General features: G+C 35.0%; 2 protein-coding genes across 2 annotated transcripts; both read left to right on the forward strand.

Moving 5' to 3' along the window:
- The first annotated feature begins 5,101 nt into the window (after positions 1 to 5,101).
- On the forward strand, positions 5,102 to 8,768 carry LOC120771996 (procathepsin L-like). Its single transcript, XM_040100353.1, has 2 exons — positions 5,102 to 5,455; positions 7,926 to 8,768. Exons 1-2 carry the CDS (start codon positions 5,118 to 5,120, stop codon positions 8,635 to 8,637), a joined length of 1,050 nt encoding a protein of 349 aa, XP_039956287.1. The 5' UTR covers positions 5,102 to 5,117; the 3' UTR covers positions 8,638 to 8,768.
- Positions 8,769 to 13,724: 4,956 nt separating this feature from the next.
- Positions 13,725 to 14,291, forward strand: LOC120772272 (protein CTLA-2-alpha-like). Its single transcript, XM_040100776.1, has 2 exons — positions 13,725 to 13,878; positions 13,955 to 14,291. The coding sequence occupies exons 1-2, from the start codon at positions 13,750 to 13,752 to the stop codon at positions 14,177 to 14,179; spliced, it is 354 nt and encodes a 117-aa protein (XP_039956710.1). The 5' UTR covers positions 13,725 to 13,749; the 3' UTR covers positions 14,180 to 14,291.
- Positions 14,292 to 24,264: the final 9,973 nt, after the last annotated feature.

Consider the following 24,264-nt stretch of genomic DNA (forward strand, 5'->3'; position numbering starts at 1 on the left):
TCAAGTGTCATAACTAAGCCATAAATAAAGATATTAAAGTGAAATTTGGCACAGAGGATCGCATTAGGGAGAGGTATATTTGGACGTAATTTTTTTGGAAAAGTGGGCGTGTCCCCGCCCCCTACTAAGTTTTTTGTACATATCTCGGAAACTACTATAGCTATGTCAACCAAACTCTACAGAGTCGTTTCCTTCAGGCATTTCCATATACAGTTCAAAAATGGAAGACATCGGATAATAACCACGAAAAGCCTTTTTCGACTACCCAATATAACACTATATCTTAATATCTCGCTTAATTTTAGGTGATAAGTACATACAACCGTTAGGTGAACAAAACTATTATACTCTATAGCAACAGGTTGGCCGAGATCGATCGAAAGTTTTCCGTTATGGATCCGAAATGGGTTTCTTATTGTCTTACATGCAAAATAACAACAAAAATAATTTCAAAAAGTTTGTAAGAAACAGCGAACTTGTGTTGTGCCAGCAGTGTCTATTAAAAAATGACATTTTGTTACAATAAAAGGAAGGCCTGGATTTCAGCTAGCTTCGAAAAACTACGTAATAATAAAGTTGACAAAACTATTTCCATGCATTGGAGACGTTGAACGAAATTCGAGAAGACAAATATTTTTGGCGTAACTGAAAACCATTTTGTAGGTTGACCCAAAATGATTTGCGCTAACTGAAATTTAAATTCCAGAGTAAATATTTCGATTTTGAAGATCATAGAATAACATATTTACATAAACAGTCTCTCCAGAAAAATCGTTTTATGCCGGCGTAATTGACGTTTCCTCTATGCATGCTACTAAATATTTGTATAGCTTCTCCTCCATCGTAATAAAGCGGCTGTTTTATTGATGATTTGTTAAGTACGCTTTCAGTTTAAACTCTAACATACTTGTATATGTTAAAGTGTGAGTAAATAACGATGGAGATAGGTCTGTCAGCGGCAAATGCTGAAATTTTGCTTGTTATCATATTCATTGAAGTGAAATGGGCCTAATAACAAGCAGAATTTGGCTCAAAAACGTCAGTTCTTCCTAAGGAAGTTTCCAAAGGCCCTTAGAGCGAAATCATGTCGCTTGGGAAGGTCGAGCGGCTTCCAGTTCTTACACAGAAGCGCTGTTACATTTGTACGCTTTCAATTTAAGATCTCGTGCAACTACCCAAATCACCCATTAGAATCTCAAATCGCCAGGCCAACTTGGAAAAATATTCCAAGCCGACTTCCAATTGACTAAGTAGCCGTTGTATGTCTCAGAATGTCCAATATATGTATTTATTCACTAAATATATGTTTTAATACAGCTAAATGAGATTCGATTACATTGGCACTTCCGCAATAGAAGTTGTCAATCTCTGAAGACTACGCAAGCATATAGCTCGAAACTTCGTAAAACTGAATTTAGTCGTTTTCTTGTGTTGTGTTTCGGCCCGAAAAAACATCAATACCCGCCATGGCGGCTATGCGTACAAGTTCAGCTGGTTATTTTGACCAAGCTAAGCAAATCACACTTTATAAGCCAAAATTACATAAAACTCAACTAGTTGCTTCCATTTCTTGACCCGCCATTCCTCATCGATATGCTCACCCAAGTGTAAGCGGAGTTCAGTTATGAAGTTGACAGACAACTGTATGCGAAACATACATATGTACAGCTGATTTATGTTTTGTTTATTGCTTTTGTGGTATTGATGTCTTAGATGAGTTTTATTATTGTTGCTTTGGTTGGTTAACTCAAAATGATTATGCATAAAAAAATTCTCTACCTTTCTACGATTTTATAATTAGTGATCGCACAAACAAATTACCGTATGAGCAGCAATTTGACGGTTGTTGTAACGCAGGAAATGACACAAGTGGCACAAATAATAACTGTAGGTCCGTATGTTTTATGTAGGAGGGAGTGCAGATGCTTGAAAATGCCATCGCTTTCATTAACACAACACGATTCTGTTGGCTATATTAAAAAAATATTATAAAAATTATTAATTTGAATATGTTTGCACATGTGTTTGGTATTACAGACTTCCTTTCACTTTTCAAAGTGCTCGTTAATTTAGTTATAATGCGTGACGCTTGATTGCCACTGAAGGCGTTTTGCTGCTTTAAGTAGGTATGAAATTGCGCGTGTACTTTTTCACAGCTATTGTTCTTCAAGTGGGTTTTTAAATTTGTGCGTCGGTCATTAAAAAACTTTAAAATATTTTGAATAGTTGTAAATTACTTAACATTTGTGTAGGTAGCTTGGTTAGCACAGCATTTTTAACAGCGTCTGGTTTTGACAGTGCGAGTTCTGCTCCGCAGAATATTATATATTGACGCAAAGTCACCACTAATGTCTTCATTAACAAACTTGAGGCATATTCGTTGCAAATTCATTTCCAATATCAATAATGTTTAGCTCCAACAGTAGTTGACTAATGAGTGACTTATAGAGTTTGGTTTTGGTCGTCGAGAGAGGACTTCTCAATGTTGTTGTAAACTCGGCTTACGCAGTTATAGCGGTGTCTACATTAATAAAGAAGTAGTAGTTGACTAACAGGTTAATTGAAAAGTTCCGGACCTACCGTCATAAAATACATGTTTTTGGCAAAATCCGTTATTTTATTCAACACAGTTTTCTTCAAGGGTCATACACTGATTATAACGATTCTCTAACCTTTCGTTCCCATTTTGGTAGTACGATTTGTACTTTGCTTCAAAATAGGCTTCAGTTTGGATAATCACTTATTCAAATGATGAAAATTTCTTCTCAGCGAGCATTCGAGCGAGATTTGAGAACATGAAATAGTCTCAGCGCGATCTGAGAACAAGAAATAGTCTCTGGACGCCAGATAGGGAGAATACGGTGAATGCAGAAGCAATTCAAAGCCCAATTCATATATTTTGGCCATCGTTTTCACTGTGTGTGACACGTTGCATTGCCTTGGTGAAAAAGCACTTTTATTTTCTTCAAATGCCGCCATTTTTTTGGCGATTTCGTCTTTCAAATGATTCAATAACGCTATGTAATGTAATAGACACTGTTGATGTTCCTTCTCTTTTCAAAGTAGTCAATCAAAATTAATCCATGCGCATCCCAAAATACAGACGTCATAACCTTGCGGCCGATTGTTGCGTTTTTCCATACTTTGGAGCGAGTTCATTGTGTGCAGTCTTCTCGGATGACTGTCGATTGGACTTCGGAGTGAAATGATGCTAAGCTCAGGCGGCTCAGAATTGTTTCAATTTTCGTTACATAAAAATTAACAACTAGAATTCATTTGTATAAATTTTTGAATTTATGTAGTACCCAATATATGAACTACACAAGCTTATTACACAGATGGACCTCCTGAGAAGCTTTATCATATTACAACTGCACTCGGTTTATTAGTACAATGCCAATAATTCGTGTTTTGCGGCACAATCACCTCCAAAAACGTTCAGCGAAGAAATTATGCTAAATTGTATATACAATCACACTGCTTTTTGATTGAGGTATTTTAAGTATGGCAAAGAGTGAGACATTCTTAACCAAATCTTAAGATGTAGCATCAAGCGGTCCACTCTGCATACCTGACTACATATGAGTACAAATTGTAGACGTTCCAGTGATTATTTATTTAATTTTTTTAAGTCTCTTTCTTGTTTCTTGAAATCTCTCTCTAGATTAGCTTGCCCAATATTCACAATTCATCACTTCCTGCAGGCACAATGGACCTCAGGTCGCGCTGCAATTTATCATCTATTTATCTTATCACTTTCTGAAGATAGCAAAAGCTTTTCTGAGGAATTATGCTTTTTTCAAAAACGACCTATGAAAATATCTATTGTCATGTAACAAAATTTCAAGCGATAAGCGATTAATTCGTTCTGTGTTGATATAGTATTCTGTCAAAATTTCTAAGTGTCATCAATTAATATAACATATGACTATAAATACTGTAACAACATATACCAAGCGTCAAACAAAATATAACAATGTTAAAAATAATTAATTAAGATTAAGATTTTTAATCCCTGAAAAAGTGTCGAAAGCGGGAATAGGCAATGTAATATACAATGATCGGCAATTAATTATAAACGAATTTGTTCATTTTCGGATATTTGATCTTTATTGTTAGCACTGCTGCTCATCATCCATCCATCCATCCATCATCATCCATAAAAAATAAAAAAAACAAAATTATAATATGCCTACTCGAATGATATTTATGCCCTGAAAGGGATATACTAAGAGTTTCATGAAGTTTGTAACACCCGGAAGGACAGCTCACAGATCCATAAAATGTTAATGAACAGCACGACGAGCTGGGTTGATTTAGACATGTCTTTCAGACCGTCCGTCTACTGACTGTATGCACTCAAACTAGTTCCTCAGCTTTTGAGATATCATTTTGAAATTTTACACACGTTCTTCTTGCACCAAACAGCTTTTATATAGTATATATCGGATCTTTTCATAGGGTCGCTACAAAAGTATACCGATAGGGACAGCAAACGACGCCTTATTTTTTCCGCACTTTTGACATTTCTCATCGTCAGATCAACAATTGAACATCTAGTGGAAAAATTTGAGTCCGCAGGCCGAGTTCCCGTGCCAGTTAGACAAAAAAGTGCCCGTAGCACCAAGATCTGAAATCAAGTTCTTGAATAAAAAAAAATTTTATTTCAGAGGATATTTTAACGAAGGTTGGCATAAATTATTGTACAAAAAGCAGTAATATCCGGGGAAATAGTTGATATTTGTTTGTCCTCCAATGTATAAAATATCATACTTACTTACAGCTCCGTAACATTGTCAATATTAAGTTGCATATCTTTATATCGTTGCTTTACCTTTATTTGTTTTCCTTAGTACCGGAAACTTTACAACTAACTTCTAGGTTACAAGCTTACAAGCTTAAATAAATATGTACAAATACAACATTGTGCATTAGTAAGCTTAGCACTTCCACGCTTCAAGTATATTTCTTTGTTCATGCAGACAATTTAGCAGCGTTAATATATTTAGTTTACAACTAATTTTATGACACATTATTTTTACGAGCGTAAATTATTGTTCTTTTTTAATTAAAATTTCCACGCCTCAGCTTTTTACAGAAATACCTGTTGCAAAAAAATGTTGACCACACGTTTATTACCTCATCTATTGCCGGCAATATCGTATTGCTTCGTCATTTGGTTCGCGCCCACATTGGCACAGCAGACATTCAACAAACTGTGTGATGTACAAAATTTTGACGATTATTTGTCACAAACCGGCAAAGTGTACAATGACGACAGAGAACGCCAATATCGGGAATCGATATTTATTGCTAAAAAATCGGTTGTGGATTTGACAAATAAATATGCTGCTTCCGGATTGAGCTCATTCCGTTTAGCCATTAACCCTTTGGCGGATTTGACGCGTCGGGAAGTTGGCAGATTGACGGGATCAAGGATCACATTTACTGGAGAGTAAGTAAAAAATAAATCTTATTTAAATAACAAAAAATAAATAAATAAAATCGATGAAAAGTTTTCTTCGAGCTCCGGAGGTGTTATAGGTTAGGTTAGTTGGCTCATCGAAGATGTAGTCCTTGTGAAAGAAGAACTTCTGTGTTCGAACTTATAAATTAGCAAAACGCTTAGTAGCCAATACAAATTTACATATGTATGTATGTGTTTAATTTTAACTCCCGCCAGTTCGATGGTATGCCTGAAGGTATGCGCTCCCAAGTGTTTAAATCTTGACCTCCCAAACGCGGAACAGTCCAGAAGGAAGTGTTGAGTTGTTTTCATCCCATCTTCTTCCATACAGCTTCTGCAAATGGTGTCTGGTAAGATCCCCAACCTTACAGCATGGATGCCAATAGCGCAATGGCCTGTTGAAAATCCCACAACTACTTATGTAGGTAGAGAGAGGTTAGCCGTACTGAGAGCAAAGGGATCAATAGATCTCCTGCGATCATTCTGGCGCTAAAAAACGTTTGCGACAGCACATGTACCGATGATGGCCCAACGTTGGCCAAGTTTCCGCGCAGCCGATAACAAAACTAAAAAAATATCAAAGGCGAAAACCACCATTAATAATTGGTCTAGATTGCCACCTTGGTGCTTCTGTACCTTAAACTAATCACAAAACTTCGAAGTCTTTCTGTTTTTCATCTGGCCTATCGAGATGGTGGAGTTTTAGTCTTTAACACACAAAGTCAAGATCATTCTACTTCATCTCCTTGCAAAAATTTCGATAACTGTCATCAGGAGGTTTTTAAATTTTCGGCGTGGTTGCTTATTGGCAAATATAACCGATGGCCTCCAACAGCGAAATGTGAACTTTGCTTAGTGCGAATAGCTCACTGGACCACTTTTAATTTCCTTCGGCTAGAACTTGCCACTGCGCATGAGCTAGTATTTGAAGACTTACCGATCTAAACGTGGTTAGATCCTAACGTAAACGGCTATCACTTCGACCTTTCTCGCTTCCTCGCTGCACGGAACTTAGTACGCATTAAATCCACAGCGGCCATATTAACAAACTGGAGGAAGCAGTACAGACTTGACCTTAATATTACAGTCGATGGCGTAAGAATTCCGAACGTCAATCACCCTAAAACTTTAGGTGTGACTATCGACAGCCTGTGCTTCTCCATTCCTCATAAATCCTCAAGTCGCTAGCCGGCAGCACATTGGGAAAGGATAAAGAAACGTTGTTGGCAACATACAAGGCAATCGGCCGGCCGGTACTTAACTACGCCGCAACAATCTGGTCGCCTGTATGCAGTGAAACGCAGACAAGGAAGCTGCAAACTTGTCAGAACACTGCACTCTGGACTACGACAGGATGCCTCTTGATGTCTCCCGTCGAACACCTGTGTAGTGAGCATAAGGAGCATAATGAACTCCTCTTAAAGCTATTCCTGCCTTGGTGCTTACCTAGAAATCATTCATGTTCTGGGCCTAGCCCGGATGACGTCGATGATAACTTATGTAATCCTTACCATTCTTACGGCGTTTGGATACCCTTTACAACAACAACAATAACAAAAACAGCTAGTATTTGAACAGCGCTCTCGGCGATTAATTGAAACCAAGCCAGACACCTGTGATACAAATTGTTTTCATCCTGCAGATATTGAGGCAAAAGCGAACCTTACTAATTCTTTCGCTTTACAATTATCTGTGATTCCGTGAGTTTTTTTACGAACTAACTCGATACGTTGAAATCGTGGCAAGGCTAATCTCAAAGCCACGATATATAAGCTAAAGGCTAGTAATGCCGCTCTGATATCTACCTTTGGATGAGACTGCACTCTGAACCACTAGATTTAATTCTACCTTAATGGTCTGGCAGTCTGAATCATGATTTTTAGGCACCATTCATAGATTCCTCCACCAGCCTTCTTAGCGTACGTTTACCCGTTTCGCCTTTATATTGAAAGCTTCGCCGTCTGTAAGACATTGAAGCGATAGCTTTGTTCCTCAAACATTTTTTTCGAGATGTTATTATAAACTGTGTTCCAGAATAGCTGAAGAGAACCCACAATTGTGTTGTGTGTTCATTATTAATTCGAGCAAATGGTTGGGTTTAACTTAGTGATTTCCAATATTTATTGACTAATTTCGAGAACGCAATGATGAGTAATACATACTTATACCGTCACGGAATTCGAGCTTCGACTATACAAATATACATATGTATATGTATTTATATCTGTGTGTTTATTTTGCGGTGGTTTTTCCTACTCTTCTTCTTCTTCTTTATTAGCGTAGACACCGCCTATGTGGTTATAGCCGAGTTTTTTCTACTCACTGGTCATTAAATCAAGGCTGAACTTCTAAATTCTCACAATTTAGATTAGTTAACGAGAAACCGCCATAAATTAACATAAAATACTAGATTACTGAAATGAAGATCAGCTTAACCTTTATCGACATTTAATTGCAGGGAAATCACCTCTAAGCACACAAATTTCGTCACTGCCAAGGCAAATTTACAAAACCTGCCTGACTCATTTGATTGGCGCGAAAAAGGTGGCGTCACACCGCCCGGCTTTCAGGGTTTCGACTGCGGCTCATGTTGGTCCTTCGCCACAGCTGCTGCACTCGAGGGACATCTCTTTCGTCGCACCGGCATACTAGTGCCGCTCTCACAACAAAATCTCGTCGACTGCGCCGATGAGTATGGTAATATGGGTTGTGATGGTGGTTTTCAGGAGTATGGCTTCGAATATATACGCGATCACGGCATCTCGATAGCGAACAATTACCCATACACACAAATGGAGAATGCACAGTGTCATCGCAACGATACGGGTAAGGGTGTACAAATACGTGACTATGCGCGCATTAAACCAGGCGATGAGGAGAAAATGAAAGAGGTCATTGCAACGCTCGGCCCATTAGCGTGCTCCATCAACGGTTCGCCCATATCGTTTGAGCAATACATGGGCGGCATATATGATGATAATGAATGCAATCAAGAAGAGGTGAATCACTCGGTTGTGGTGGTCGGCTATGGCACTGAGAATGGTCGCGACTATTGGATTATTAAGAATTCGTATTCGGAGAATTGGGGCGAAGGCGGTTTTATGCGCATGTTGCGGAATGCGAATAGTTTTTGCGGCATTGCGAGCGAGTGCAGTTATCCGATATTGTAGAGGTAGTTAAGAAAAAACAAAAAAAAGCATTTGAGGAGGCATGGCGCTATTTATAACAAAAATAGTATTATATTGTTTAATGCAATGAAACGAGTTCTAGCAAAATTTTAATCTAAGTTTAGTAAAAAATATTGTTATGTGTACTATATACTGTTATTTATTTTACATTTAAATAAAATGAGATTATTTTAAAATTTTTTTTAAAATATTTTTTTTTATTATTTCTTTGTTATTATTATTTGTGTGACATTTTGCGATACGGCAGGTAAAGGTCAAACGAATGCAGAGAATTTCAAAATTTATTGCTTAGTTTATCACATCTGGCATTTGCCTAATTTGCATAGCTTTGTTGCTGGCTCCGTTTGTTGTGGTTGCTAACTGAGTTATTTGTGTATTTTGTAGTATCTTTTGTTCATTAGCGATTTCAAAGCCACCAATAAATTAAAAAAAATACAAAGAAAAATAAATTTTGTAGTGATAACACACTGATCTCGAAAACAATTCAAAGGTTCTTGGCCCACTCATGGCACATGTTATTGATCTTATGCATTTTTCAAAGCTTATCATATTTATTATTATTAAATGAGGGCTATTATAAATTAATTATATAAATATTTTATAAGTTTTGGTGAGATTAATGTTTTTTTTATTATTGTGTTTATTTAACTCTTGCTAGGCATCACCTGAGTCTGTTATTTTGTGGGTTTCTAGTCGAAATGATATCTTGGAAAGTTTGTTAACCTTGCGCAATAAATATTACATGTTCCCTACAGGCCATGCTAAACTAAAGCTCAAACAATCAGATTCTCAGAATTATTATTTAGATTATTTCTGTAAAATGCTACCAAAATGAGGGCTTGTATAGTACAGCGGTACCATGCTTTGCAGTACGTCATTTCCGCCCAAATTGAATTCAGACGGGATTTTGGACCATTATGAAGTTTGTGCACATGTTTGCCGAATCTGAAAGTATCGCAAGAAGAAGTGTTACAATGAATGCTTGGAATACCGAAAAGAGGGTTTGGATAGTGCAGCGGTACCAAGCTTTGCAGTCCGTCATTTCAATCGAAAGAGAATTCAGACAGGATTTTGATGGAACTCCCCTGAGTAGATGGACCATTATGAGGTTGGTAAACATGCTTGTCGAATCTGGAAGTATTGCAATGAATGTTTGGATTAGCGAAAAGAGGGTTTGGATAGTGCAGTCCGTTATTTCCGTCCAAAGGGAATTCAGACGGAATTTGGCGGCACTCCGCCGAGTAGAAGGACCATTATGAGGTTGGTAAACATGTTTGGTGTAAACTCGCCTATAACCGTGTCTACGCCAATAAAGAAGTAGAAGAAACATGTTTGCCAAAACTGGAAATATCATAAGAAAACTATATCATCAAGATCAGTATGTTCGTAAGCAACAATCATAGCTGTTGCCTTGTCAATTTAGTCAAATCTAAGAGTTTTAACTCGTAACTTATCTGCGCAACGTGGTGTTAGCAGACGGTTATTACAACGGATAATTCATAATGACTTTAACCTGGTTCCGTACAAAGTTCAAATAACAAACCGGGTAAACCCTCAAAATTTGCCTATTCGCCTGGATTTTTTCCAAAACATTATTGAAATGGGCGAAGCAGACATTAAATTGTCTGTTTATGTCTGATGAGGCCCACTTTTATCTAAACGGAAATAAGTAAAAACAAACAAAACTGCTGTATGAGCAGCGAATGAAATATAGAAATAATCCACGAGGCGGAACTTCACCGAGAACGAGTCACTGTGAAGTATTTTGTCGGGCGATACTTCTTTGAGAACACGGTGTAACAATAACTGCCAATGGAAACTGTTATTTAAAGCTGTTGAATGAGTTTTTTTTTACCCAGAGTTGTGCCGAAGACATATCGCTCTCAATAGCGTTTGGTCCCAGCAAGGTAAAGTCTGACTGCACCACACTTTTTTTTATGGGGTTATGTAAAGCAATAGGTATACAAAACAAAGTAATCAGTAATCTGACTGAATTAAAGCGGTTCATTAAATCGATAATGTTTTGGATCTTGGATGTTTCGATGCCGAAATTTATTTTAAGGCTAGAGCGGGTTGGACTTTCCGTCGATTGTCTTATAGATTACAATGGCAGTATTCCGGGTGATTGTGTGTGGCTCTGTTTCAGAACGGCCGATATCAGACAACTATAAGATAGAGCTGCCATACAAACTGAACAATCGGAGTCATGTCCAAATATGGAAAAGTTTTTTATATCACAACAGATCTTTACGAAACCAACATAGATCTTCATAAGAGATCTCTTTTCTTTAAGTAACCTTAATTTGACTTAAAGCTTACTTATACAGGGTGGCGCAAAAGTAATCCTCCTATCAGAAGATGCTATAAATTTCAATTGACCTCTAATGTCAGTTCAGTTGCGCTACACTGCTCCAGAACGCGGGTTATTAGTGATTATTTATTTGACCAATAATCGGTCGGTGACTTTGGCACAAAGTGAATTTTGTCTACTGTTGAAACATTGTTTAGCCGGTCACTTCGAAGAGACTGGCACAGCACGAAATGCTTCCAGGCGTGGCAGACTCCGGAGTAGCCGTTCTGCAGAGAATATTGCTGCTGTTCCCGAGGATGTCATGGAAGCGCCGACTAGACGACGTGCCACGCAAATGGATATCAGCCGACGGTGTTTACAGCGAATTCTGGTACAAGATTTAAAGATGTTTCCGTACAAAGTCCAGACGGTGCATCAGCTGTTAGCTGCTGACCGCCAATCGCGTCTAACATACACTCAAGCCATCCTTAATCACCACCAAGAGGAAGAGCATTTTTCATGAGTGATGAGGCCCATTTCCATCTTAGCGGGTCCGGAAATAAGCAAAATTTACGCTTCTGGGGCACTGAAAATCGGCGTATAACACACGAAGAGCCATTACACTCGCTCAAAGTCACTGTATGGTGTGCTGTTTTCGCTGGAGGAGTCATAGGACCTTTTTTCTTCGAAAACGTCGCGGGCCAAACGGTTACAGAGAGTGGTAAGCGCTACAGAGCAATGATCAACGAGTTCTTTTTGCCGCAACTTGATGGGTTTATGTCAACAAGCCTCAGACTCTTGCAGCTTAAAGACAATATTTGTCAAGAATATGAGGACCTATCGCCGGAAGTTCTGGCCAAAGTGATGGAAAATGTCATAAAAAGGGCTCAAATGATAATCAAATGTGGCGGCGGCCATTTGCATGATATCATATTCTTGACTTGATGTCAAAAAATTTAAAAGACCAAATAAAAATAATCCACAAGCAGAATCAAAGTTTTTAATTTTTTTAAAAAATTACAGCCAAAAAATATCGGAAGGTTTTTTTTGTATTAAACAACGTTAACGAGATGTTCTTTTAGCCAGCCCAGGTGGAGTTGATGTCGACGACCTTCGATTCCAACAAGACGGCGCTACATGCTATTCAGCCAACGAAGCCAACAATTTACTGAAATAAACATTTGGTAAGCGCATTACACCGCGTTGTGAGTCTGTTGCGTGGCTTCTAAGATCGTGCGATAATAAAACCGCTATACTATTTTGTATGGTTATGTGAATTCGTTTGTCTACACCGAGATGATTGTGAATTGCTGAAAAAGTGGTCTAATATTAGGCCTCACATTATTAATTCGAGTTAGCCGCAACAGTTACTTGCCCGAAATCAAATTGGGCCCACAATTCCGATCTCTTTCATGAATAGCTTCGTGCAAACGACGCTTAACACTCAAATACAGGGTTTGTCCGGAAAGTAGTAGGACAGATTCGATTTAAAAAAATTTATGTAACCAATTGTTACAATTCTTTAAAAGCTTTCAAAATAGGTTCCTTTTGTGTCGATGCAGGGCTGCCAGCGCGATTTCCAAGCTTTGAAGGCGTCTTGGAAGGCATTCTCCGGAATAGCATTGAGAGTCGAGCTGCATGCTGCTTAGTTCCCCTCTGTCGTCTCAAAATGCTTGCCTTTCAACGGCCACATGCTATCTGATTTTCATTGAGATAACTTACATATTGGCCGATATACTTACATATGTGGTATAAAGTCAACCGGAATTAAAAAAAATTTTATATTAGGTACACGCTACGGAATTTATTGACCCGATTCAACCAATTTTTGATATACAGACACACCATCGTTAGAGAAGTATTATCCCTAAATTTATATATCTCACACATTAACCGATATTTTCGATCAAAAGTCAAATATAGATACTGGGGTTCCCATTTTCGGTACCTAGGGTTTTGAGCGATTTTTGTTGGATTTGAAAAAGTTTTGATCATAAGGTTTTATACCGATTTCCAACCATCATCGTGCCGTAACCATCGTATTCGGCTGAGTGATTTCTGGCTACGCAGCAAACTCAAATGACCGTTCCCGGGAAACCGTTTTGAGTCAATTGAAGTTATAAAACGTGAATGGCTAGGTGCATTGACATTGAAAATTGATTTTAACAACCTTTTCGAGGATTGAAAAAACGTTGGAACAAGAGCACTGGGCGGACATAGATTTTGAAGAATAAATTAAGAATTTTAAAATTGTGAACAAAGTCTTACTATTTTTTGCTCGTAGTAGTATACCATATTGCATTAGTTAACAGAGAGTACACCCATAAATAACGCTTTCCTTAAATTAGTGTTGCTATCTACAAATTATATTAATAGTTAATATTCATAGTGGGCGGACGCCCGTGCGAGTTTGCGCTCTATCGCCATTGCAATATTTTCCAAATCAATTAGAGTTGGATTAAATACAAATGTCAGAACAAAGTCTAGATGCTAATGAGTAATAATTTGTGTTAAATGTTTTCATCAATGTAATATGTATATATTTTGAAAGTCATTATCATGTTTCCTACTTTTTTAAGTGAAATTGAGTAAAAATTTATTGCTTTGAACGGTTATCTGAAACGCGAGCATGGACCCCACATGCGCACGTATACACACCCACAGCTGCATATGCCTATATACGGCCCCATAATCACCGCTTAGACCCACTAAACAGAGCTTGAGGTGTAGTATAAATCAAAGCGCCGTTGTTAAGCGCCAAGTATTTCGTAACCTGCCGCACAACACTCGAGTCCAAGAACAAAATGTGCGCTTTCATTCACTCGACACATTTCAAGCGCGCCCTGCTGCTTCTTCTTTTGATGATAGTGGCGGCTTACAGCAAATTCTGTGTTGAGGACGATTGCAGCGCTCAAAGATGGCAGCTATACAAGGTTCGTGGTGAAGTGAAGAGATTTTGTTCAATTTTTATATTTTCTCTTAATTTGTTGTTTTTTACGCTCGCTACAGATTGAATATAAAAAACAATACAACTCGAACCTCGAAGACGCCCATCGTCGCATTATATTTTGCAAAAACCTACGCATGATAGATGCCCACAATGAACGCTATAAGAGAGGTGAGGTGACTTTCGAGATGGGCGTTAATCAGTTTGCCGACATGAGTCATGAAGAATTTCTCCGCTGGCTGCATACCGGTAGTAGAGATAACGGCAGCATACTTTCAAGTTTATAGATCAGTATTGTAGTGTTGGTGCGGCTAGCTAGAAACGTACTAAGTAATCTATATTTATATTTATATGGAAGTGTTTATACAATAAATAAACATGAATAAACTATTTGTGAATATATGTGGTACTATGTTAGATAATATTAGAGCGTATTCTAAATTAGAGGTCTGAATGTCAAGCATTTTTGCGGTAAAACAAATGAAACAGCCACTTCGCTTGCAACGAAGCTATAATACCCCTCATAGGGCCATTTTTTATATCATAAAAGGTATAAAGAGATCTTTATTCTAATTTTGATCAGTCAGTTAGTATGGCAGCTATAAGCTTTAGTGGTCCGATCAGAAAAATGAATGAAAATCTATGCCAAACTTCTTGAAGATATCTTCTCTAGTAAAAATTTTCAAAACAAGTGATGAGTTTGACTATTCAAATTATATGGCAGCTATATATTATAGTATTCTGATATAAGCAGTTTCGAGCGGTGAGCAGCTTCTTGTTGGGAAAAGGACGTTTGCAAAATTTCAAACAAATACCTCAAAAACTGAGATACCAGTTCGCGTATATGCAGACGGGCAGATAGACCGACATGATTAAATCGATTCAGCTTGTCGCGCCGATCAATTATACAGAACAACAAAGCCACTGTCGATCGAGCTATTCAAATACGGTGGCGAAGAACTGAAAAGGTGCTGACATCAGCTTCTTTATAGGGTATTAATGGATGGAAGCATCAACGACGATTACAACCAAAGTGAGCTCTTTCCAATCCACAAAACAGGGGACCCAACAATCTGCGCAAATTACGGTGGGATAAGCCCCCAGCCTGCTTAATATCGCATATAAGATGCTATAGAGCGTAGTGTATGAAAGACTGAAGCCCTCCGTCAAAAAACTGGATCTTATCAGTGTGACTTTATACCTGAAAAGTCCACTGGCCAAACATTTCCCATGCGTTGAATTTTGGAGAAAAGATCGATACACACCATCCCTTTGCCCCTATGCCTGAACTTGGTATCTCCACAAAAGTTACTCGGCTGTGTTAATTGAGCTTGAGTAACACCAAAAGATACATCACAATCGGAAATGAGCTCTCGTAGCCGTTCGATATCAAGCGAGGTTTCAGTCAGATGTACTACTTATCATGTGACTTCTACAATCTACAGAGCTAAATAAAAAAGAATGCAGCTACCGGCTTACGCCCATCATATTGATATCATTTGCCTCAACAACCGCACCGTTAGTTTTTCTTTCACTAGACTTTATCAAAAACCGAAGCGTATGGGTCTAATTGTGAGAGAGAATAAGACGAAATATCTCCTGTCAAACAGTCATCGCATTTGCGATTTTACTCGCACGTCACTGTTGACTGTCACAACTATAAAGTCGTCGATAATTTCGTCTATCTTAGAAAAAGGAACAATATCAACCTTGGAATCACTCTTGGCTTTGGACTGAGCACGCAATGGAAAAGTAAAGTTCTTTCCCGATGAACAAAGACCAAATTCTACAAGTCTCTCATTATTTTCGTCCTGTTCTATGTTGCGGAGGCATGGACAATGACAACAACTGATGAGTTGACGTTAGCAGTGTTCGAGAGAAATGTTTTGCGGAAGATTTATGATTCTTTGCGCAATGGTATCGGCGAGTACCGCAGTCGATGGAACCATAAGCTCTTCGAGATATACTGAGAGATTAACATAGTTCAGTGAATGAAGAGATAACGGCTACGCTATCTAGTTTACACTGTCCGGATAGATGAGAACACCCTAGCTTTGCAAGTATTCGATTCCGTAACTGCCGGTAGCAGCAAGTGAAAACCTCCACTCATTTGAAGAGATCAGCTGAAGAAAGACTTGACTGCGCTTGGTTTATACAATTGTCGCCAAATAGTGACAAAAAGAAATGACTGGGGCGCTATTGTTACTCGGCTTCGCGGTGTCTACGCCAGTAGAGAAGAAGAATATCTCCAATCGCAATAAAATTTTCGTAATAGTCAGAAAATATAGTTTTCTTTTGCGGTATTATGGACTTAACAATTTTTCTCACGAGTCTGAGATAATACGATTTTTTTTTATTTGTTTCAACAAAGGCTAGATTTCGATCATTTTATGTTTTATAAAAGTCAACTTAGACATTTAAGCACTATTATTTTTGATCTATACTGACTCTACCTTGCTAAAAACGACAGAGTTGCGGTGGAACTGAAAAGGCTTTTAAGAAGTTACATGGGTTTCCAAGTTTAAAGAAATCGATTTTTTTTATTGTTTTAACAAACTCTATAACACTTGTAGAATATTGTTCTAAATTTTCAAGTTGATGCGATTAATAGTTTCAGAGATACAGCCCTGAGAACTTGTGAGCGCTACCTAGACTCGAAATTGTGTCTTTGACGACGGTTGGCAAGATTTCTCGAGAACTATTCAACCGATCTTCATGAAATCTTACACCCGTCTTTGAGATACAATTCTTAAAGACTTGGATGAAGAATTTTTTTTTTCGATAACAACTATTTGAAAAAATTGAAATTTTCGTTTTTTTGTAAAAATTTCGGGCAAAATCCAATTTTCAGTTTTTTCTGCTTCGTCCAAGTTCTAAGATAAGGTTTTAACTAAGACACGTATTTTTCTTTACTTTAGATGATCCTGTAAGGAGTTATTCTTCCGACGCAGGAAACCCATGTAACCCCTTAAGCTTTAAAGTATTTTTTAAAGCTTCGAGCTTTTAAAAAGACAAAAAACTGTTATTTTCATTATTGCAAAAATCATGAAAAATCCAAAATGTATTGACTCACACTTCTGACTAACCGGTTGGGATCTTTGTAAAGGCACTTCCAGCGCATGGTCTTTAATCGTGCATAACTCTCGTCCCATACTTCATATTTTCCCATTAAAAAGTTTACAGTGAAAACTCGCAATACCGTTATTTTGTTTTCAATTTCACCAATTTATCTTTTATATGTATATTCTTTATTCTCATATATGCAATAATAATATCAACTGAACAAGTATAATTTTACAATACTAAAGTATTTATAAATGTATGCGTGAGTACTTGTCATTCAGCGAAAAATTTACAATTTCATATAATTTACTATAGTACTTGACGCCCAGTTGTATTTTGTCTTTATTTATATATGTATATATAATACATGTATGTATGTATTTTGTTTGTTTGCTATTATTTTTTATCAGTATTGTTTTTAAATAGTCACTTTTTGGGAATTTCGTAGTTGGTATTAGTTCTTGTTTAGTTTTGGCTGTACTTTTTTCGCATTAAATTTTCTTTTATAAATATATGTATGTATGTATATTTGATCTAATGTTGGAACGCACATCTACTACAAGTAAATACAAGAAACTACAGTTGTATGTACACATACTTATCTAAGTAAGTATGTACATATGTATATGTATGTATATGTATAATTTAAACTACAATTAGTGTGAAATTATTGCTTTAAATGTGTTGACAAGATATAAATAAAATACGAGGGAGACGAAGCATTACGATGTTGAGAAATAGGTTCAAGGATTTCGGCCCGAAAATAAAAAAAAAGATTTAAGGTTCAGAGGATATTTATATTTTTGTTCTAAAATAATTAATGAATAAAACATACTGGAAGTTGAAATACCTTAAAAAAGTAGAAAACTAAAAATTACAAACGTTCATAATAAAAAAAGCTTTCACGGCTTTGCTTAGTCAAAGCTTTCATAGGCGAATTTTAAAAAGCTTTCCGAATATATCGAAAAAAGTTACAAACTTAATGTGTCTTTACAGCTTAGTCTCGAGACATGCGAAAGCTTTCATTTTTATTTCTCTTCTAAGCTTTTTAAAGCGTTTTAAAAATTTTGTCATGATAAAGGAAGATTTACAGCTTCAACTTACGAAAGCTTTCATTCTTATCTCTTTTGTCAGCTATGCAAAGCGTTCTCACCTTTTTACCAGGAAATACGTGAAGTTTTACAGCTTGTTTTTGCTACTATCAAAATTCTTATAACTCTTGTAAGCTTTTTAAAACTTTTCAAAACTTTTGCCATAAAATAATTAAGTTTTACAGCTTATTTTCGAGGCTAGCGAGAGCTTTTATTCTAATGTCTCTTATAAGCTTTTTAAAGCTTTTCAAAACTTTTGCCATCAGATATGTGAAGATTTAATGACATACTGAATTTACTTAGTAACAGCTTACATAAACCATTCTTATAAAAACAAAAGAATATATCGAAAAAAGTTGTCGGCCTTTTCTTCTAGGCTAATGAAAGCTTTAATTTTTATATCTCTTCTAACTTTTTTTCAATGGAATACTTTATTTGACATCAGAAGTTTTCCGGCTTTTTTCGCTTCCACGAATTTACTCATTCCACCCATAAATAATAAATAATAAGCTTTTGTGACTTGGCCTAGTAAAAGCTTTCATAAACAATCGGTAAAAAACCTACCGAATATAGTGGAAAATATTATATACTTAATATGTCTTTACAGCTTTTTCTCATAGTTAGTGAAAGCTTTCATTTTTGTATCTCTTGTAAGCTTTTTAAAGCGCTTCATAACTTCTGCAAAAAAGTGTGTAATTTCAATACAATGATAATTTTTCTTCATTTGCTTATTCTTTCTTACTTATTCGAAATTACTCGTTTGACCTATAAATAAATGAGTAATAAGCTGAGTGAAAGCTTTCATAAAGCTATGTTTAAAAAAATTACCGAATTTATTGTAGAAAATTGTCAACTTAATGTGCCTTTACAGCTTTTTCTCTTAATTAGTGAAAGCTTTCATTTTTGCATCTCTTATAAGCTTTTTAAAGCGTTTTAAAAATGTTTGCCATACAAAACTTGAAATTTTAATGTAATAAACCAAAACAAAATTAATCAAATAAATAAATAATAAGCTTTCACGACTTTAGCTTAGTGAAAGAAAAAGTTATCAACTCATTACGCCTTTACAGCTTTTTCTGTAGCCTTGAGCGAGTTGGATTTAGTCATCTGAAAACTCGTACAACCCTAAGAGCTTTCATTCTTAAGCTGCTTGGCGAAATACTGAGTGGTATAACCGAGTAAAGCTTCCTGTTAAAATTGTATTTTTAATTTTGACTAAACTTGAATTAGTAGCTATACACTCTTCTTTATAAGCTAACACATTTGCTACTTACTTAGTGACAACAACAAGATCTCAAAAATAAACTGTGAAAGCTCACATTTCAATTACTAAAAAATCTTGCTTTTATGTGTGTATGTAGTTATTATAACATTAATATTTGTATGAAGTTCTTATTTTCGTATGATAAACAATTATATATGTACATACTATACATATCTCGGTTTGTTTACGTTAATTGTCAAGCAATTCCTGGAAGATACTATGTTGTCAATAACGCAATAAACTGGTGAGTACACAAATATAATAATTTGTGTAGTAAAAGTTATCATCGTTGTCATTTTTAATCTTTATCAAATAACGGAAACTTCTAAAATGAACGGCACATGCCACAAATATGCTGTAATGATGAAAATTATGAAGAATTTAAGAATTTGCTAGCCCTCTATGAAAAGCTTTTGGATGCAGCATCTTGGCTAGTGGTTATGCATACAAATCAACAATCAAATCAACAAATCAATTGTATATCAAAGAGTAAGTGTTGTGGTTATATACTGATTAGTTAGTGGTTATATGCCAATTATTTAGTGGTTATATACCAATTAGATAGTGGCTATGTACCAATTAGTTAGTGGTTATATACCAATTTGTTAGTGGTTATGTACCAATTAGTTAGTGGTTACATACCAATTAGTTAGTGGTTATATACCAACTAGTTAATGGTTATACACCAATTAGTTAGTGGTTATATACCAATTTGTTTGTGGTTATATACCGATTAGTTAGTGGTTATATACCTATTATTTAATGGTTATATACTAATTTGTTAGTGGTTATACACCAATTAGTTAGTGGTTATATACCAATTTGTTAGTGGTTGAATACCGATTTGTTAGTGGTTATATACCAATTTGTTAGTGGTTATGTACCAATTAGTTAATGGTTATATACCAATTTGTTAGTGGTTATGTACCAATTTGTTAGTGGTTATATACCTATTATTTAATGGTTATATACCAATTAGTTAGTGGTTATATACCTTCAAAACTTTTATTGTTTAAAAAAAAAATAAATTCGTACAAAAGCTAAGAAAATGGAATATACTGTATGGCATAAGCATATCTCCAAAACAAAAGAATTTTGTAAGTAAGGGGTTATATTTTATTTTAGGATATGGTTGAGTTTTAACTCATAATAAACCTTTGGTGTACCTATGGGTTACGGAAGTCTAGTCAAAGTTTTACCTTTCTTAGAGCTCTAGACTGGCCTAATCACTTAAAATCGTAAAGCTTTAGGCTAATGTATATTCATACACACTTGAAAAATAAATGTTTTTGTTTAAGAAATATATACAGAATGATTTATAAATGGATTAAAATTCGATATGCTTTTAAACAATATATATATATTTTTTAAATACAGTTAATATAATTAAAATAAATAATATTGAATTAAAATAAATAATATTAAATTAAAATAAATAATATAAAAGCTAAACTAAAATTTATATAATATTTGCGACCTTAAACATTAAAAAAAAAACAAAATCGAAACAACTTATGCACCGCAGCAAAGCAGCATTCCTCAAACGCAAGAAACGCATCAAAATGTTAATGACATTCAAATATAAATTTAAGTAAACTCGCAACAGCCCTTGCCTTAAAAAAAAAAATATTTTTGAAGACAACGTAAGTTACGCTATGTTTATATATAGCTCCTTAGTTCTTCAAAACACATATGAAAATAACAATTAATTTAACACTTAAATACGCTTTTTGTTTAAATAATTATTAAAATTAGTTACTAATATAAATTTTCATTAAGTTAACAACAAATTATGCAAAAATATAATATTGATAAATTTGATTTTTATATGAAGTGTGTTTTAGTGATTTACATTTCAAAGCTATTGTAAGTATGTACATACATAAATACTCACATAAAGATGTATATATGTATGTATGAACTATATATAAATGTGTATATAATGACTTACATTTTTTGTTTTTCGTTTTGTTTTGTTTTTGTATAGAAAGATATACGACATATGTATGTATTCATGATATTAGTTGTGAATTTTCAATTCTTATTTTGTAAATCTACATATCGCTTGCTCACTAAAAGAGTGTCACAACTCAAAACGTTCAAATAGCTTAATAGCTATCTTCGATTCACCACTACTCGGTATGCTAACTTTGCGCGTTGCGCTTTGGTCGATAAAATTACATAAGTGTGAAAACCCTCAATCAATTGCTGTAACGTTGCCATGACTCGAATGTCAAATTGCTGTCAAAAGTGACAAGACAAAATTTGTTATTTAATAAAAAATATTTACGATATTTAATAAAATTAAGATCTGAGTTAAAAAACAATTACTGTATCAATTATTTTAAGAATTTAAAAGCATATTTATATATAACTTGAGGGGGTATTCTAGACTAGAAATAAGAATTGTTTTTTAAATTTATATTTTAAAAGTTTAGCTCGACAGAAGCTGAAACTTTAAACGCGTTTTCACTAAATGTCTTTCCCAAAACAATACACACTATTTCTCGGTTCCTAAGTCTTCTTTGTTAACTTGTCTATGTCTTGAACTATACACATCCCCTAGTTAAAATTTTTACTATTTTTAAAAAACTAGTGATACAAACAAAATTAATGGGTCACATTTTTTTCAGGTAGTCGCCATTCAATATTATTTTTACGGCAGGATTTTTCAGAATTCGAATTAATTTTGAAGATATAGATACTTTGCTGACCCGGCATCCAAACTGATTCGACTTTTTTCTCCTCACTGCCTTTTCCAAAAAGAATACCCACTATTTCTCAGGTCTTTAAGTCTTCTTTATAGACTTGTCTATGGCTGTAACTATCCATATCTCCAAATTTAAACTTCTACTAGTTTTAAAATTTCGAAAGAAACAAAATAAGTGGTACAATACTCTGGTATAATACTTTTCCATAGAACCAGACAGTGGAACATTATTTCAGATTATTCATATTTATTGATTTCAGATTGCAAGGAAGCTTGAAATTATAGGTATGGTGGGATCAATAAATTTAAAAGTTTTCTCAGAAAAAATTCTGAAAAAATCGCTTTTACGGTCTTCTAACTGGCTATAACCCCTTAAGTGACTATAGAGCTGAACTCGAGCTATGTATATTACTCGGCACAACTTGAGCTTTAAGGACAACATGCCAGAAATATTATAGAATTAAATAAGGACATAAAAAAACGAGTTTTTGAAGCCGTGAAACCCATTAACTGATTGAACTGAGCGGTTACTTTTTAGAAAGATATCGATTTAAAATAATGATGTGTTATTTTGAGTATTATAATGTATTGAAATGTGAAAACAATAATATTTTTCACATTAGGTGTGCCCCTTAAGTTGAATAATATGCTATATAAATTGAAAATCGATTATCTTTTCACACTAGGTCTGCCTCTTAAATTAAAAAATATATATTTTATAGAAGTTGATATTCTGCGGAAAAATGTGGCACTAAAATGTCATTTGACCAAATAAATCTTTTCGATTTTAGTGTAATTCTGACAGGCTTTTTAAGGGGTTACATTGGTTTACGGGTTTCAAAAAATCGATTTTTTTTACGGTATTGTTAAACTCTACAATACCTCTAGAATATTGTTCTAAATTTTCATATTGACCCCTTTAATAGTTTCGGAGATACAAACTTGAAAACTGGTGCGCTCGAGGCTAGCTGGGCTAGGTTCCCCATCTTTAAACGTGTTTTTCTCGAAACTGTGTTTTTGAAGTTGCTTGGCAAGATTTCTCGAGAGCTACTGAACCGATCTTCAAGGAATTTTACACAGGTCTTTGAGTGTGTTTACAACTATTCAAAACAAAAAACCGCGAAATTTTAATTTTTTTTTTTGTAAAAATATCTGACAAAAATCCAATTTTCAGTTTTTTTCCTTCGTTCAAGTTCTAGGTTAAGATTTAAAATAAAGCACGTATTTTTTTTACTTTAGATGATTCTGTAAGGGCGCATCTTTTTGCCGAGGGGTCACCGGAAATAACGTCGTAGGGCCGAGTTTTAAATTATTTTTTTTCAAAAATTTCTTTAACAATTGTTTTTAACAATAAAAAATACTAATAAAATGTTTCATTTTTTTGTATGAGAAAAAAATTATGTAAAATAATAAGGCTGCTTCTTACACGAGGAAACGATGTAAAGGTGTTAGAGCTGGTATAGTTTGGTAGATACGCTACTTGCCAACGTTTGGCGAGTCGAAAACAGCTACAGAGTGGAAAGTAAAGTAAATAATCCAGCATAACTAGTATTTAAAATGTACCGTTCTGATATTTTTTCCGCAGTGCAACCTGTTTATAGTTTTATCTAACCATACTTAAATGAAATTTGTGTTTTTTTGAGTTATGCCACTCTTCTAGTCAACAAGCAATACGTTTTATATGTAAATATGTCAACGTTTACGAGGTTTGCCTCACATTATATACTATTTCTTATATTTTGTATACATAAAGGTCGTGTACATAGTTAATGTCTCAGTATAAATACTTTGTTTATATGCAAAGCTTACATACATATGTTAATCAGCCAGGGGTAGCTAACAATTTGTCGCTGCAAAAATATGTGTCTGTATGTACGAGTCGGTGATTGGTTTTAATAAGTGTACTTTTATGCTACGTTTTTATAACTTTTTTTAACAAATTTTATTTTTTCTTTCTCTTCATTAAAACAATTCTTTGATTTTTGTTGTTGTTTGAGTTTTGTTTTTGCACTTATGCGAACATTGCTAAAGTTGAAGCCAAAGCATTTTACAACTTTTTTTATTTTTTTTTTTTTGTTTTTGCACATATATTTATATTATGTTCTCTTGTTTTAATATTTTTACGCGCTACGTACAACGATGCACAGCAATTTTAATATTTAAATGCGACACAAAATTCACTTATAAAATTTACGTAATTACAGTTACATAATTACTAACAAGTTTTTCGTTATTTTTTCAATC

The sequence above is a fragment of the Bactrocera tryoni genome, chromosome 3, assembly GCF_016617805.1.
Source record: "Bactrocera tryoni isolate S06 chromosome 3, CSIRO_BtryS06_freeze2, whole genome shotgun sequence".
Lineage (NCBI taxonomy): Eukaryota > Metazoa > Arthropoda > Insecta > Diptera > Tephritidae > Bactrocera > Bactrocera tryoni.